The sequence below is a fragment of the Poecilia mexicana genome, unplaced genomic scaffold (assembly GCF_051168715.1).
Source record: "Poecilia mexicana isolate PSO_F unplaced genomic scaffold, ASM5116871v1 scaffold_23, whole genome shotgun sequence".
Classification (NCBI taxonomy): domain Eukaryota; kingdom Metazoa; phylum Chordata; class Actinopteri; order Cyprinodontiformes; family Poeciliidae; genus Poecilia; species Poecilia mexicana.
The window spans coordinates 11101565-11119264 of NW_028263392.1; the positions used below are offsets into that span (position 1 = coordinate 11101565).

The 17700-nt window shown below is 39.7% G+C and overlaps 1 protein-coding gene across 3 annotated transcripts in view; it reads left to right on the top strand.

Annotated features, from left to right (window-relative positions):
- The window catches only part of cacna2d1a (calcium voltage-gated channel auxiliary subunit alpha2delta 1a), an 82073-nt gene that overhangs the window by 34187 nt on the left and 30186 nt on the right, over nucleotides 1–17700 (top strand). For all 3 annotated transcript variants that reach the window (XM_088003433.1, XM_088003432.1, XM_014982418.2), the window contains 11 exons: nucleotides 196–231; nucleotides 684–852; nucleotides 8685–8816; nucleotides 9652–9721; nucleotides 9947–9997; nucleotides 11160–11259; nucleotides 13880–14038; nucleotides 15087–15191; nucleotides 15292–15370; nucleotides 16716–16765; nucleotides 16919–17026. In XM_088003433.1, coding sequence (XP_087859559.1) covers nucleotides 196–231; nucleotides 684–852; nucleotides 8685–8816; nucleotides 9652–9721; nucleotides 9947–9997; nucleotides 11160–11259; nucleotides 13880–14038; nucleotides 15087–15191; nucleotides 15292–15370; nucleotides 16716–16765; nucleotides 16919–17026 — 1059 coding nt within the window. The remainder of the gene's footprint in view (nucleotides 1–195; nucleotides 232–683; nucleotides 853–8684; nucleotides 8817–9651; nucleotides 9722–9946; nucleotides 9998–11159; nucleotides 11260–13879; nucleotides 14039–15086; nucleotides 15192–15291; nucleotides 15371–16715; nucleotides 16766–16918; nucleotides 17027–17700) is intronic.

Here is a 17700-nt window from a genome sequence, read left to right on the forward strand (position 1 = left end):
TAACACCACTTCCCTCGCTGATTCATGCCGTCAGCGAGGGAAGTGGTGTTATGTACAGGGCCCTACCATATAAAGGAGAAAAATGTTTAAAGGGGCAGTATTATGTGAACTTATTATTTTATTTTTTTGTAGCTTTATGGAGTTATTGTCACTCATTTCTGATCTCTTCCTTTCTGTCTTTGGTCCACTTTGCAGGCTAACGAGCTCAAGTACTACAATGCCAAAGATGGCGTAAGTACATATTAATTCACTTTTTTTTTTTTTTTTTAAGCAGAACACATTATGTATACCTTGGCAACAAACCAAAGGGTCAATATCACTGACACCTGATGAACAGTTCACACCTGTTAAAGGCTCACTTTTGGTTCTGTGAAAAAAATAATGTTGGGGGGTATAAAACGTGCCTTACGCGAATATGAATTCCTCTTGAACTCTTTCACATCTTGTTCCGTATTGGATTTTTCCTCATAATGCTGCGCATATTTGTGACGGAGAGGAAAACGATGCGTAGTTTTGAATGATCACATTTTTTCCCCCCTTAAACAAAAATTCATTAACGTGCAACATTTGCTATGCATCCACTCCCTTTTATAGAACCACAGTGCAAATACAAATGGAAGTCTTTGTAGCCATGTCTTATTTAACTTTAACGGGTTTTGTTTCATTTGAATTCCTTTGCGCAGGTGAATAAGACCGCATTGAAAGAAAGAGAAAAAGAAAAGGATAAAGATAAAGAAGAGGACAAGAGCAACAGGTTCATTCCAGACGACTTTGAAATGGACCCCGACTTCAAACGCCTCGTCTCTTACAACACCACCGCCGTCCACATCCCCACCGACATATACGAAGGCTGTAAGTGGAATAGAGGAAACTTCATTGTAAGAAAAAAATATTCGTAAAAACGTATTTGATAAAGCAAAGCCAACAGAAGAACAGATAAAGATGAACTATGATGCAGTGGAAAAATGTACCAGGGGACAGACTAGTAAGGTGTTTAGGTAGAGGAACTCCTCCCTCATTTTCAGAAGGCGGTGGGAAAAATTTATTTTTGCTTTGCCTATTTTTTTTGGCCCAAAAACATCCGAATTCTCCCTGCAATCCTGTGATGTTTTATTGTCATTGTATTTTTTATTTTTTTTTGACTGAGCTGATTCACCCACTTGTAACTGTGGTGTGAAAACGAATTATCTTCCTTGTGAGGTAATTTAATTAGTCCCACAGCACACAGTCATGCAGAGGAAACCTAAAGGAGTCAAATCTAAATCCATAACAAATATCTCACTGGCCATTAATCAGAGAAAATCTGGTTGTGTTTTAAAATTGTACGGCATTTAACTACTTGTACTGTACGATTTGCTTCATGCTGCTCAGACCTGATCAACTTGCAGCCACACCAGTGTTAAATATCTCTGCTTGTGAGGATTTCCTCTCCGTTCTTAGAAATGGCGTTCTAGTGACGTTCTTGAGGATAAGCCTTGCTTAAATGTATTCAACCAGAACCAGCGTTGGCCAAAAATTTGGGAGATTCAAACGCTAGATCTAAAACACAAATGGATTTTTAATTTTTTTTTTTTTTTTTATCCTACTGAGATGCCTAGTCACAAAATGTAAGGGCTTACAGAGAATTACAGTAGTTAAACTACGAATGTTCCATCAACACCAACATTAATGTTAAGTTAGATGTTGGAGATGTTTGGTATTTGCACATGCATGTCAATCACCACTGCTTTTGTGATTGAAATTAGTTTTGCACAAAGCACATAATTCACATGTTTTATTGTAGGAGAGTAATGGAAAAACTAACAGACCTAACAAACGCGACACATTCTGTTGATTCTGTTATTGAATGATTATTGGATATGCCACGTTTAAAACGATGGCAGTGTGCAATTCAATGAGTGCGGTCATTCACATAAAAACATAGCTGTTAAATATTCCTGTTATTTATTTCCAGTTATCCTTTTTTTTTTTTAAGCGTTAATAAAATATTTCCTGGTATATTTCTACAGCTGGTATAGAACATTCCCCTGCATCCTGTTTGCACTCGTCATCACTACGGTCACCATCTACAGTATACTTCAAAGACAAAACGCTCAGCCTTTGAGCACCATCTGCATTGTAGACAGTTGAAGTATTCTAGTCTATATATAGTTCAAATGCCATCCGCCCACTGGTCAGCACACTGGCCCCCTCTTTACCCTGGTCACCAGCTGCTCCCTTCCCTCATGCTGATCATTGACTCCACCAGTTCACAGCGTGTCGGCACACCCAAAACCGAACCTCTTTGAAGAAGTGCTTGCGAGAAACATTATGCTATTATTCTGTGTTCATCTCGCAGACAAACAGCTCTGCTTTTTTCTTTAAACATTTCATTTGTTGCTTTTTAATTTTTTTTTTTCCCAAAACAGCCACATTTTAGTATCAGTTGATTGATTGTGGTATATTCAAAACATCAAATGTCTAATGGAAATATCTTTATTTACCTATTAAATATACATTTCATGTGTAAGATTATGCAATCGGATTATGGGTCCACAAAAACAAGGCAAGATTGCAACTTTTCTTTTTTTTTTTTTTTGAGAAACTAGTAATTCTCTTTGTTGCTATAATAATAAAAGGTACATTCCAATTTGCAAAATAAGGTACAAAAATCCTATCAATCAATCAGTCAAACTTAATCACCTAACTTCTCAATTGGGGCTCATAACAACAGCGGCTACACATTTTACATTTGTTATTTTAGCTTTAGAGATCATCACAGGAGCCGATTTGATTTTTCTTACCATATTTAGTCTATACTCCTGCAAATAATTGGAAAATTAAAACATTTAAAGGGCTAAGTTGAATATTGTTGATGTGATGTTATGGATAATAAAAAAAAATGTCATACTTGTTGGAAAAGGAAATGCATCATGAAATAATTTAATCAGTTTAGTTGGTCGGTTGCGAGTCAGCCAGAATGAACCTTTAAGGTGATGCAACATCTTTCTGAAAATGTTTAGTAAATCATTAACAGCAACAACTTTTACACAATTTCACTACAATAAAGTAGATTTTCCCCATTAAGCTGATCAAACTGGTCTAGAATTGACAACACTACCTTTGTTTTTTTTAGGCAGTTTATTCTAGGACAGCCTACAAACTAAGAACACTTTAAATGGAGACAAGTCTTCACACCGACACACGCTGTGTCTTTCTTCTGGCTGCACATACACACACTCAGGCTTGCCATTGATTTGGCAACAGGAAGGCAAATCCACAGCTGCAACATAACAGGCATCACAGAAGTAATCCTATGAGACCAGCTTATGTTTATATATTAAATTTAAAAGAAAAACAGGCCAATCTCAGCGGAGGGAAATGGGTTGATTTATATCGAGGCATACAGCTTGATGATATTGCTTCAGTTTGTGTTTATTACCATCAGCTGAGTGTTCGATATCAGTTTTGGCAACAGTCCTAACAGTATAGGCCTTCCAAACGCAACGGACTACATCACATGACTTTTATGTCCTTATACAGCGAGTCACTCCCAATAAGGCGGACTATAAATGTGCAGTGACGGGCCTCTGAGGCCTCTGACTGTGCAGACATTTTGTCATTGCCAAATGCACTTGGTTATTTTTACAAGCTGCAGTTATAATGATGAAAAGGCTGGGGGTTGGGTTCAGGAGATTCAATAGTGCGTTATGCTCAGTATGATTCAGTCATCTTTTTTTTATTTTTTTATTTTTTTTTTTCTAACAGTGAGTGGACTACTGGCAGCTCGGCTTCGGGTATACTTTTAGTTTCTCATCTGTAGAAAAGGCCAGTTTATTTATTCCCCTTAAAGCTCAATAAATGTATGGTCAGTAAATTTTCAGTGTTGAACTTAAAGTAACAATGGGAAGGTATTTCCAAGTTTGACTCAAAAGTTGGCACGTTTCTGATACCAGCAGGGTTGTAGTTGGAGGCCTTCACTTTTTATCCTCCTTTTGCTGCCCTTAATAAATATAAAAATAGACTGCAGACTGCAAGATTTCAAGTAACACCCACTTAGAGTTTACATACCCAACCAGGTTACGTCATTTTCTTTCCTAAAGGTTTCTAAACCTCCAAGGACGTTCCGACTTTTATCTGTTCTCTTCTGTTTAATTAGCATCTGGAAGATGCATGCAACAAAACTCAAAAAGGAATCACTTTGAAGAAGATTAAAGAAACCATCATAATAAGTATACTTGCATATCAAGAAAAGGAAAACAAGTAGCTGAGATGTACCCAAAGTAGACAGTAGTAGCTTGCAAATGTAGCCATATCTTTTCAGTATATTTGGACATGCTAGAATCACGAACTTCAGTGTAGTTAGGAAAGAGAGAGAAAACACCCTTTTAAAGAAGTGTCGGCAACACAGGTCCTGAAAAACTGAACTCATTACAGGCACTTCCTACCAAAATGCTTGCAGAACAACATCTACAAAAAACCCCCACAAAAGGATCATGAAAGACCTGATAACTTTTGATGTTTTCTATAAGTGTTTTTAATTTATCTGCTTCTTTTCTATCTCCTTCAGTGTAGAGCCAGCTTGCATGTAACCAAAAATCATTTTAGCAGTGCAAAAGCTGTTAATTGTTTTATTATTATTATTATTATTATTATTTTGGAATCTCTACTGTGACAAGTTTTGCCTCTACTGAAGTTTGGATTAAGTTGCACTATTTCTCTGCAGCAGATAAAGGCCTCTGATGCCAAGTTGTCCACCTGCAACGTGAACACGTGTCAGGGATTTGCTCTTTGCCCGCTCACAGGCTGGACTCGGATGAAGTTCCCATTAGCACCAGCTGTAAAGTTGCTCTGTGTTTTAGCAACTCCCAGCTCTTGAAATCTTGAAAACGACGACCGGCTCCCGCTCTGCCGCCTCTCCGGCTGGCCAGTACATTCAGAGTTGCCATGGCAATGGGCATCTTGGTTGAAGGAGAAGCAGAGACTTGGGCACGCCCAAGATGCACCTCTTTGGCATGAGGAGAGTCAGTTGTAACTCGATTACGGGACTCGGTCTAGACGAGGCTGGCGTCCCTTTTGCTTTTTATGATGCTGTAGGAGAGCTGTGTAATCCACTGCTTTTATGTAGGAGAAGACGTTCTGCAGAGCCAAAGGAGTTGATCTCATATCGGTTTCCCTTAACCTTCGCTCCATTTCATTAGGCATAATAAATTTTTGCTTCCTGGTGACAAATTTGTTGCTGTCTTTTCTCCCCCACATGATTGGAATCCATTCTCTGTGCCGATCCAGTGTTGGGTGGTCAGACTGGGATTTATCTGGTGTTTGTGTTCGCACACTCAAACCACGGATGAATCAGCCTGTCTGCATGCATGATTGTGATCGAGGGAGAGCTGGAAACACTTGAGGTGTGAGAGTTTGCGCGCGTGTCACGTCACGTGCACGTATCGCGCCGTATAGGGATCTCGTGGCTGCATATGCATGTCTTCTCGCTCATTAGGCAGAGCAGTGTGGATACGACGAGAAGAGATGAAAGGGGAGCGTTGTGGCCTTGGCAGGGGATCCGAGGCTCGTCTGATGCCCGTTTGCATCTACGCTGTGTGACACCTGTCAGCCCTAGACATGCACATACTGTGACGCGCCGAGATACTGCGGCTGCGTGTGTGTGTCTGCGATTGTGTTATTGCCAAAGTCCTTCTGGCAAAGCTCACAGCTTATAAATGGATTTTCTTTTCTACTTGCACCCTTGTGCCACTTTATACACATCCTATTTCATTTATAAAGCTCGCAGCCAAACTCTGAGGTGCACTTAAATCCATCTCCGTCTTTCTATCCTTCCTTCTCCATCCTTGTCTCACTGTCATTACATCCATAACTTGTGTCCCTTGCGAGGAGTTGGATGCCTGCCCGCGATGTTCTAATCAGCTAAGTGGGGCTCCCATTTGGATGCGAGAAGGCTCCCAGACAGTTGTCTCCTAATCTGATTTCACCTCTTCTATAAATCAATTAACATAAGGAGACAGTCGATGTCTGTCCCCATCTGTTCTGTGACCTCAAGCCCCTTTCCCATGTGGGAGAAAATAAGTGGCGGGACGTACCATTCCTTTTATTTCTTAGTCTCTTCCTATTTCTACAACCTCCTAAAGAGTCACCCTGGGTCTCTCGTCTGCTTTTAGTGAAGCTCTTCTCGCTCCACTTGTTAGTTTAGGTAGGCTGCCATGTTTTAGTGGGTTTTGAGTTATGCCACAGTCTTTCTAGTTTTGAATGAGCGCACCAGTTCTCCTCTAAATGTCATAACATTCTCACTGAACTGTTTGCTATGATCTTTTGTCTTTTTGTCTTCATGATGGATGCTTTTTTTTGTTCACATATTGAGTAGGCAGACTACAAGCTCATGCCACACTTTTTAGATTTGTTTTTCTTGTTGATACTTGTGGTGATTGTTGCACAAAAGTCCAATGGAATACATGGACATTTATGGCCATGATGTGAATGTGAGTTGCAAAACCAACTTTACTTATTTTCTAGGTGCAACTCAAACACTGAAATAAAGCAAAACATTCTGTCCTTCTAGAATAATCACGACAACCAAGAACTTTTTGTAAAATGTTTTAAATTTTAAATGAGATTAGGCATCACAGCTCAAGTAAGATGTTGAGGCAGCTTTAAGTAACTTAACCGTTTTCCATGTTAGCTTAATTTCTCACCCTCAGAAGTCGCAAAGTAGTAAGGTATCTCTGGATAGAAGACCCTTTCTGATTCGGCGATTACAGGTTTTCACCACCTCGTCTTCAACCGTGTTATTACGTTCAAGTGCTCCAGCAGAGACAACTACCAGTTAGCTGATGGAAGGGAACAGCAGAGGCAATTGCATGGCACAGAGCAGAGTTCCCTCCCAGTTTCACTTCCCACTCCCACCGCCTTCTGATTCACTGCTGGAATCATGTTTATTCTCCCAACATGTTCCCATGTCGTCTTGACTGATGCATTTAATCTTTTCTAAATAAATTCTTCCGTTCCTGTTCATGAAAACCCTAAGAGTTGCTCTGCACTCCCTCTACCTTAGCGACATGGTGACAGTTGGTAGGAACAAATTTGTTTGCATTCACCTAAAAAAGCTCAATCGTTTGGATTACATGTGCTGTATATTCCTTTACGTTAGCTGTCTGTCGTACTTACAGCTTCATTTCATTGCTTTTCCAATGTTGCCTTATTGTTTTCTTTTCTCCCATCTCAACCAAGCAAAAAGAGACTTGCTCCAAAATACACGCGTACAAAAAAAACATAGGACTTGACGTAGTTTTCACATCTAGAAGGAAAAAAAAACAAAAAACCTTTTACTCTGGGCCATATTTTCTGAGAGACACTGATCCACGTCTGTCGCTCTGAGTATGCAAACACTCGAAACCGCACGTGTTACCCTCTGAAGTCCCTCGGGAAACGATGCCACGGCTGACAAATAGAGCCGACCAGCGCTTACATCGCCGTGGTGACACCTCTCTTCCTCTCGCCACAGTGACCTCGAGCAAGCAACCGGCACGTCACTTCCCAGATGGATCTGTTTACACTGAAACTGTGATTTGTTCCATCATTCAGCTGGGATTAGACCCACGCAACATAGAAGTCGAGGGCTTCAGCTCTACATGTTAACCTGCCCTATTAATGTCGCGTGTTTGCGACGGATGTCTATATTTAAATTCTAGTTGGAGAGAATTAAAAACATACATTTCTTTTGCAATGGTTTCAGCTTTTTCTGAAAATGAAAACATAGTATTGCTTCTATATTTAGGGGTTTTTTTTGTTTTTGTTTTTTTGGTCAGACACATCCAGTTAGTGGTGTCAGTTATACCAGCAGAACTAATCCGATAGAATCCAGACTCAAGGAGTATCAGGTTGTTAGACCTGAACATTTTTTTTTTTTTTTTACCACTTACAATTGGGACACAATTTGATTCACAAAAAACCTCTCAGGTATAGGCTTAGGTTAAAGGGATGGTGAAAATCCATGGAGAGCAGAGAAAGTGAGGTGATAGGATCGTAAAGGCAAATGATTTGAACACTTTTAGACGTGGAGTATAGGATTTTAAATGGAAACAATGTTTAATTTGGCAAATTTATGTTATTTATTCCGCTGAAGCACTCTTTTTTTCGATTTTTCATCTAGGTTCAGTGCTCCGTCTGGGATTTCTCCCATTGAGCTCGATTTGTCAGGGCTGCTTTTTGCCAAACTAAGTTTACAGTTGAAAAACAAGCTGCTCATTTAGAGCAATAAGTATTATGAGTTTCTGGGGAAAAGCAGGAAAGCACTGTGTGCTTCTAGCTGCTCAGTACTCAGTAGATTTTATCTACTTCCAGAAATGTCACTTGTAATTATTCTGAGTCTCATGTTCTGGCCACTTTCTACTGTTGCAGAAGTTGATGTTTTTAGAGCAGTTTTTAAAAAAAAAAAAAAAAAAACATCATCTTAGGAGACTTACGCAGTTTGAATAGCCGTGAGATGGCTCACTTCTCCCAGCCGTCACCATCAGTAAAGCAATATTGCACAAGCTGTATATTTGTTTTTATTTTTATGTGTGCATCAAAGCATTCCTTCTGTTTATTATTATTATTAGAGATTTTATTTAGTGGATGCTTTTCTGCAGAAATCTAAGCACGCTGATTTAATTCTTCCCAAAAGGTGATTTATTGAATCCGTTTTCTTCTTCCAGCCACCATCATTTTGAATGAGCTGAACTGGACAGACGAGTTGGAGGATGTTTTCCGACAAAACAAAGAGGATGATCCCTCACTGCTCTGGCAGGTTTTTGGCTCCGCCACTGGACTGGCTCGGTATTACCCAGGTAATCTTGACATGAGCAGGCTTTCATTAACAATGGGCTGCTTCTAATATACAAGACGAGAAAAAATATTTTGATATCTTGAGAAATCTGAATCAGCTAAACTTTGCTTCAAAATTACAAAACGCCGAACTAAGCTTGAAATGGGCAGTTTTGAACTCAATCGACGAGTAAATGAAAGACATTTTGGTTAACGCAGTTGGTCAGTTTGAAACCTTAAAATCTAGAATTTTTACTGGCAATCCCCACAATGTCTTGCAGCAAACAAAAATTTACCAGAAAAACTTACAAGAAAAGGGAACGAGACCGAGTCGTAAAGTGCGGGTTTTTGACCTTCTTAAAAACTTTTTGTGCTCTCGCTTACGTTTCAACTATACACAGTTTGTGTTTGGCACACAGAGATCCATTTTGGGCATGGATGGTTCCCGTCTTTGAGAGCCAGAGTCCCGCATGTTTTAAACGCTGAGCACACCTGATGTGAATAAATGTGTCATTAGCAGGCTGCTGCTGCAGGAGTTTGTGACGGCCGGAGGAGATAATTCTAACATTTGAGTCAGAACACGAGACTTACCTCGTCTTGCTTCAAAAATGGCTTAAGCTTGATGCAAATATATTCTTGTGTCTCTCTGATACGAGACGTTTGTCTGTCCAATGCAAAAAACAAACAAAAAAACCCCCCAGACAAAACATGGAAGAAAATGTGCCTGTTTCAAGAGAGTAAAATAATACTGCATATTGTGTGTATTTATGTTTTGTTTAGTTTATGCATGTTGACAAATGCAGTTTCTTCGGTTGGGTCTGGGGATGTAAACACACACATTGCTCTGCCTGCATGCAGCTTCCCCCTGGAACGACCAGAGAAGCTCACCTGACAAGATCGACCTGTATGACGTACGCAGGCGACCTTGGTGAGTTGGTTGAGTCTCATGTTAATATGTTCAAACGTTAGTTAGTGAAGAGAATAGGTGGCTTGAAAATTCAGCAACCTTATTTTTTTTTTCTGGTAGTGTCCATCGTAGCGATGGGTTTTGACGCAGCTTTACGTCTCTGAGAATAAGCATTTCAATGTTTCCTGTGCGTACGTGTGCTCCATATGTACAATCCGCCTGTGTGTTTCTGGTATTACTCACCAGGTACATTCAGGGGGCGGCGTCACCCAAGGACATGCTGATCCTAGTGGATGCGTGAGTGACATCCTTATGATTCATACATTACAGTCAGATTGGATTTGCTTTTGCACGCCAGGAGGCCCTGATGCTAACTCCGTGAGTGGCCTCATCCCGCTGGGCGCTGCCGGGCTGCGCTCATGTGTGACACTGACTAACAAAAAGCGGTCAGTGCACTGGCCAACCTTATTACTCGCGGTCCAGTGGTTTCCCTGCAATGATTTAAGACTGGAAAAGTTTGAGTTCAGAATAACTGCGAGGTCCATAAGGGACTCCTGGAGCGATGCCAGACGTGACAATAGTTCTCTCATGTCAAGGGAGTCCGGCACAAACTCCGTCATGTTCAAGGAAGACACACTTTCAAGAATTAACTTTGAAAGAGTGAAAATGTAAAGATTGAATTTCTGACAAATTATGATTATTATGTTTGCATGTTGACATCATTATCCATCATTTAGGACTTTTTTTTAAAACACTGATTGAGAATTCAACTTTAAATTGTCTTTATAATGAAATAAATTGGGAATATTAATTCTCTGTAGGAAATCAGGGGCGCCTAACTCTTTTTGCTGAGTTAATTTCATGCAGCCTCAGTTTAGTTAAGCTAAACCAAATGCCCGTGCTGTCTGCTGTGGGAAGACAATGGACAAGCATGTATGAGGAGCATCCATCCATTATCTTCCACTTAGTTTGAGGTTGGGTCGCTTAGACAGCAGCTGAAGCAGTGGTCCAGACTTCCCTCTCTTCAGGCAGTTCTCCAGAGAGAAAGCGTTTCCAGGCCAACAGAGAAATGGAGTCCCTCCAGTGTGTCCTGGGTTCCTCCAGGTCTTTTCCTGGGGGGGACGTGGCCAGACTCCTCACCAGGAAGACACCCAGAAGGCATCCTACCCTGATACCCAAGTCACCTCTCCTGCTCTCATTGCCTGAAAGCCTGAGCTCTGCATTTACTATACAGAAATTGGCTCTTTTACAACTTTTTTTTTGTACCAAGAAAAGTCATAGCAATCTAAAAGTTGTACATTCCAACACTTGTATCAAATCTTTGCAATGACTGTCAACGCTTTTGGGTTACTTGTTGATTTAGTCATATTTGCCTAGAATGAAGCTACAGTCTAACACTGTGTTTCAATCATTGGCTGTGATGTTTGAGTTATTCTAAAACCCATTTTCGGTGCTTCAGGAGTGGAAGCGTGTCAGGCCTCACCCTGAAACTGATCAAAACCTCAGTCAGCTGGATGCTGGAGACCCTCTCCGATGACGACTTCGTGAACGTGGTGTCTGTGAGTATTTGCTTTTGTTCTACAGGTGCTGGAGTCCAGATTGAAAATGATTGCTTAAGCAGCTTTATTCAAACTCACTGATTTAGTGGATAAATTAAATTTCAGTCGAGCTCTGTTTAAATATGCTGACGGTTCTACAGGTGTGGCATAAACCAGGGTTGGGTGTGACTTTCCAAAAATATGGGCATCAGGTTAATTCATTACCTAATAAGAGGGGAATTAATTGTTTCATTGTTTTACATGTTTTCATTGGATAATATTTTTTTTTCCTTTAATTAAACCAGGTCATCTACGATTATTAAAATGCTTAACTGTGCTGGAAATGAAAAAAAAAACAAAAAACAGAAGAACCTTGGAGAGGTAAAGCACATTTCCATAAACTCTAAATTTTATCAGAGAAATGCTAATAGAGCAAGGACACCCAAGTATGTTTGAAAGCGAATTCTCAAGTTCAAGCCACGAAGATGCAACATGAAACCTTCGACAAATTAATCTTCGCTTTCTTCTGCCACGTTCCTAACTCTGCGGGATGGAATAGAAAACGTCTTCCATGCCAAATTGAGATTCGATAGAAATCTCGAGCACCAAAGGTTTCCTGGCATTAGGGCATTGGCCTTCATCCATCACAATTTGCAGCTCCAGTGACTGCCAGTTTAAAGCATTTCTGCAACTTTCACAAAGAAAAATAACGGTTCAGAGGGCGAGTGTTTTTTTCCCCCCAGTTCAGGACGTTTACGGGGCGTTGCCAAGACGAATTGGAGGCAGTCGTACTGAATGGGATTACTACTGAAATCCACAGTGTCCAAAACATGGGCTCCCATTACTGTTGCTAATGTGCTAAGTGTATTGCTCTGGTGTAACACTGTGTGTGTTGCTTTTGTTTCCAAGAGCTTTTCCACACGAGTATAAACGCTTTTCATAAAGTAATTCATTTAGTAGCGAACATAGAGGTGGTTTGAGGTTCATCTTTTTGTGTTTTTAATTATTGATAAACTGATATAATCGTCTCCTTTCTAAAACTACTTACAAACTGACCTATCATTCCCTTTCTTGCTTAAACGTTCACTACCTATGAAGACGATGACTTATTGTACATCAACAATCATAAGAGGATATTTTTTTGAGCTGAAGATGTTCCATTAGAGTGTAGTTATTTTCTTGGTCACGTGTCAAACGCTTATCTTCTGTGCTTGTGTGAAAGCGTGCAGCTTCTCAGCTTAATGCATCCCTCCAATTTCTTGGCTCAGAATGCGTTGTGCACTTGTGGGTCTGACTTTCCTCTGTCCAGCGTCTCCTTTATCCTGATTGCTTCTCTACTTTGTCCTCCCTGCAGTCGCTCTTCATGACTGGGAACATAAATTAGTTTGCTTTCCAAATTAGCCATAAATAACATTTTTGTTTCAACTTCCCTTATTAAATGCACTGGTGTGCGTTTGTTTTGGGCGGGTGTGGAGGTTCGGTAGAACGGTTTATGACATAACGTTTTATAGACTTTGGTTTGCTCTGATTTCTGTTTCTGTGACTCGGCGTACCCCCACACTGGGTCGTACTACGCAACCAATCAGTTAAAGTTAATAAGACAAACCCTATTTTTTTTATCTTGTTCTGCAATATCAATTATAGATCCCAATTCAGTCAGCCTGTACAGTAAAATAATTTTAAAGAGCTGAATAAATTTGAATAATGTCATCAGAAGGCAAGATCTACAAATAATCAAGCTTACTACTACTGGAAGGAAATATGATGCCTTGACCAGTTAATATTCTTGGAAGCTTTTCCACTTTGACACATTCTAACTGCAAAGATGTGTGATTAAAAATGATTTATTTTAATGGGGTTTTATGTGAGGAGGGGGGAGGAAAGAGATGGAATGTTTTTTTTTTTTTTTTTTTATATTTCTCTTAATAAAAGTCTAAAAATATATTCTATTCCGATTCCCTGAGTCAATATTTCCATCCTATGTGCAGAAATACTCACTGGTGGATGTTATTGATGCTATAATTCGTTATGCTATGTTTGGACCATGACGCTGATGATTGGGAGCTGTGTTCAAAAGAGGCCCAAAGCAGATGCTGAGTACTAATGAGCCATGCTTGGCCCTGCCCTTTTATTAGATGCTGTGTGTGTGTGTGTGTGCGTGTGTGTGTGTGTGTGTAGACTCATTCACTTCCATCTGTTCCTCCACGTGAGCTATTCACCAGGATCCACCTGAAGTTACTTTGTGTGGTTGTGACTTGACAAATAATCTTTCCGGACTTAAGCTCTCTCTTTTCTTTTTTTTTCCACCTCCATACGCCACTGTTTTCTCATCCCCTCCGTCTCTCCTACGTTTCCATCCTTGTGTTAATTTAGCTTCCTTCGGTGTGTGAAAGTTTGATTGCGTTCGACCTTATCGCCTTTCCGTTTGCACGTGACAATTTGCGTTGATCTCTCCAACACAGTTGTCTACAGTTGCATTTTATTTTTAAATGTCACCCAACTCTTCTACTTCATAGTGTAGCGTACGTCTTTTAAGGACCACTGCAACAGTTTGCAAAGAAAGAAACACATATTTATTAGAAAATATGTGCAAGTGCCTTCCCCGTTCCTCCCGTCAACCCTACTTCCCTTATCCCCCCAGTTCAACAAAACCGCCAGGCCCGCAGCATGCTTTCAGAACCTGGTGCAGGCCAACGTGAGGAACAAAAGGGTCCTGAAGGAGGCAGTGCAGAGACTCAAAGCCGAGGGCATCACCAACTACACAAGTGGCTTTGAACTGGCGTTTGAACAGCTCGCACAGGTAAAGAGTGTATGGACTGCATTTAAATGCCAGGTTGAGGTAATGGTGACAATTCTCGTTTTTTATTTTTATTTTTTTTTATGTAGCCCATATTAACCAGAAGAAACTGGTGACATTCTGTGAATCTGAAAAGTCTGCACACCTTTGTTAAAATGCCAGTTTTTTTTTTGTTTGTTTTTTGTTTTTTTAATAAAATGAAACCAGGATAAATCGGCTCAGAACTTTTTTTTTTTCCACCCTCAGTGTGACCTCTAACCAGTTCAACTCTATTGAAAAACAAATGGAAAATAATAAAATGTCATAATTATGTGGCTTTGCACTCCCCTGCATAGATGGTCAACTTAATTCTTCAAGGGTAAGTGTCCCATGCCTCTGATGCTGAGTGAATGGCTCACTTAACCTCCTCCGGATGTCTTTGACTCCTGTAGAGGCCTGCTAATGACCCATTCATTTGATTCAGGTCGGTGGACCTGCTGCGAAATCTGCTGGATTTTCTTTAAAGGCGGTAGAAAAAAGAAAAAAAACACCAGACAAATACTATTCAAACAACTTTGAGTTCATAAGAAGCAGTTTAAATGATAGCAGCTGTGTGCTGACTGTGCAACTTGAGTTTAAATGTAATTATAAATACAGTAACATCCCCTTATGTGTATGGGTTTTTTTTTTTTAATCTTTCCCCTTAAATACTCCATTTATTTATTTTTTTGGTTGAGTCTGATTGGCTGTTTTTCACACTGATGCTAAAAATGTCAACCTTGCTCTCTATTTTTGCATCATATTTTACTAGGGGTGTGTAGAGCAATTATACTTTTTGTATATGTAAATCTTTGTAATATGTAAGAGCTCATATCCACTCAACTTTAAGAATTGTCTGCAAAAAGTTGGATAATCACCCACGGCTCTTAAATATTCTCTGAGAGTGAGCATCTGCTACCCTCCGCTGGTTCTTTCAGATATTGCACTCAAAATGCACTATTTGTTTCTTTTCACAACCGTTAATCCAGCAGCTTTCCTTAAAATTAAACGTCCTTGCTTCTGTGTAAACCAGACCAATGTGTCGAGGGCCGACTGCAACAAGATTATAATGCTGTTCACTGATGGAGGAGAGGAGAGGGCTGAGGAAATCTTTCAAAAATACAACCCAAAGCAAGAGGTAGGACTTCACGTTCAGCTTCAACATGGTTGTTCATATTTGTTGCTCTTTCTGTATTTTTTTTTTTGTTTCATCTTATTGCACTTACTGTCCTTCACAGGTGCGCATCTTTACTTTCTCCGTAGGCCAACACAGCTACGACAAAGGCCCGATACAGTGGATGGCCTGCAATAATAAAGGTACGAAACATAGTTGGATTTGTAGCTATCAGGTGAACGCCCTCATTTAATAACAAACGTGAAAATCTGTAGCGGTTTGTGCTACAACGCAGCTCTGGAAAAGCTTAAGAGACCACTTATAATTATCAGTTTCTCTGATTTTTACTTTTTATCGGTGTACGTTTGAGTAACATTAACATTGTTCTCTTACTCTATGAACTACTGATTCATGTCTACGTGTCTCCAATAATCCAAGCAAAAATTTAGCATTTGTTTGCAGAAAATGAGAAATGGTCAAAATAATAAAGCAAAAAAATATATAAAAATCCAAGTTTATATTAATTTAGAAACAACAATACGAGTGTTTTAACTCAGGAAGACTTCAGAAATCAATATCTGGTGGAATAACCATGAGGTTTTAAATGGGGTTTGGCTCAGTGGTCTTTTAATGTTTCCAGAGCTGTTAAATTATACACCACCTAATAAAAAAGGTGCTTTTCCACATAATCATTCTTTTGTTTCATGCCAAACTCAGCTGGACTGTTTGTCTCATCGGAACAAATCGTCACAGTATAAATGAAGTCAATATTCGCATTTGTAATAACGGGGGGGAGGGGGGGGGGGAGGAAAAACAAAGCTTTGGCTGCCATGGCAGGTAAGCAGCTGGTTGCCACAAACGGAGTATCAAATGGTTGTCGGAGATTTTATTCTGAAAGTGAGCTGTGGGTTTTGAGGGGTTTTTTTCTTTTACCTTCCCTGCCAACCTGATCAATGTGTGTTATATCGCGACATAACAACTGGTCGTTGTTTAGCCTAATGGCTAAGCGAAATGGGCCATGTATCCAGGGAACACTGTAATAATTAGGTGTCAAAACCTTTTAACAACTAAAATAATAATAATAATAAAGGATGAATTAAAAACTGCCTCTGTTGTATGGCTACTATCCAGTGTGTGAATGCGTGTGTGTGTGTGTGTGTGTGTGTGTGTGTGTGTGTGTGTGTGTGTGTGTGTGTGGATGAATGACTAAATGTAGTGTAAAGCGCTTTGAAGTCCTATGGTCTTGATGAAGCGCTATACAAGTACAAGCCATTTACTTGTAATGGCTTGCACACTAATGCCAAAAAAAAACACTATTGTTGATGTTTTTATCAATTTGAAACGATGTGCAGAAATGTTTATAATGTGTGTTTGCTGCACTGAATATTTTGAATTTTTCTTTTTTTGATTTTTGCCAAGTTTACCATTACATTTTGAAGATGGTGGGATTTTGCAGAACTGACGGATAAGTTGATTTCTGTAGTAGGAATAAAAAAAATATCAATATTCTAAAAGATCTTGTCTAATAAATCTATTTCTCTCCCTCAGGGTATTACTATGAGATTCCATCTATTGGGGCCATTCGCCTGAACACTCAGGTAAACAGTCATTAAAACACATTTCAGTAATTGTACTTGTGTTCTCGTTACTTCTCAAACTCTGGCTCTTCCAATTTGCTGCGTATGTTGCCCCCTTGTGGTAGAACTCTCAACATGCATGTTGCAAAAATAAGTTTCTGCTCATCTTGGCAGGAGTACTTGGACGTTTTGGGTCGGCCAATGGTCAGAGCTGACAGCGGGCCCAAGAGAGTCCGAAAGGCCAAGCAAGTCCAGTGGACAAATGTCTACCTGGATGCACTGGTATGTTCTGCTGGGGAGAGGTGACACCATCACATTCACCAGGGTGAAAGATTTATGCTGTTTACTGTGTAAACCGGAATAATTTGTTTCACGTCTTGTAAAGAAATTTGAAGTCTTGTTTAGTCATTTGCTGTCACTATATCTTGTTTTTGCGCAATGACGGATGAACCGTATTCCCAAGTGTTGCCGTTTTTTTTTTTTTGTTTATGTTTCTGTCAAGATTTACTGCCAGGCGACCTCAGATAAGAAACCAGACTGATAAAAGAAGTTTGGATTTGATCGGAGACTGTCCGTTTGGGAAACTGCATCAACTTTCTCGGCACCAAAAATGTCTTTTAAAAAAAAAAAGAAGAAAAGTAGCTAATCATTTTTCTGACGAAAATTGCAAGTTGTTTGCTGCAAATTGCTATGACATTAATTCAAAATGGTTTTGTATTAATTAGAAATAGTAATTGCTACAACTTCAAACTTAAAATGTATTGAAGCAAATTGCACATGCTCTGTGTGTGATGGACTTTTGCATTCAGTTTCCTTCACTCTGAGACCAAATCAGTGTAGCTGAAGTTTATCTTAGCGCATCAGTAAATAAACTATCATCGTCATCAAAGGACCAAACTTTGGAGAAGTTAAAATCAGTTTTGGTCACAAAGCAATTTTCCAAGTGTTGAACATCT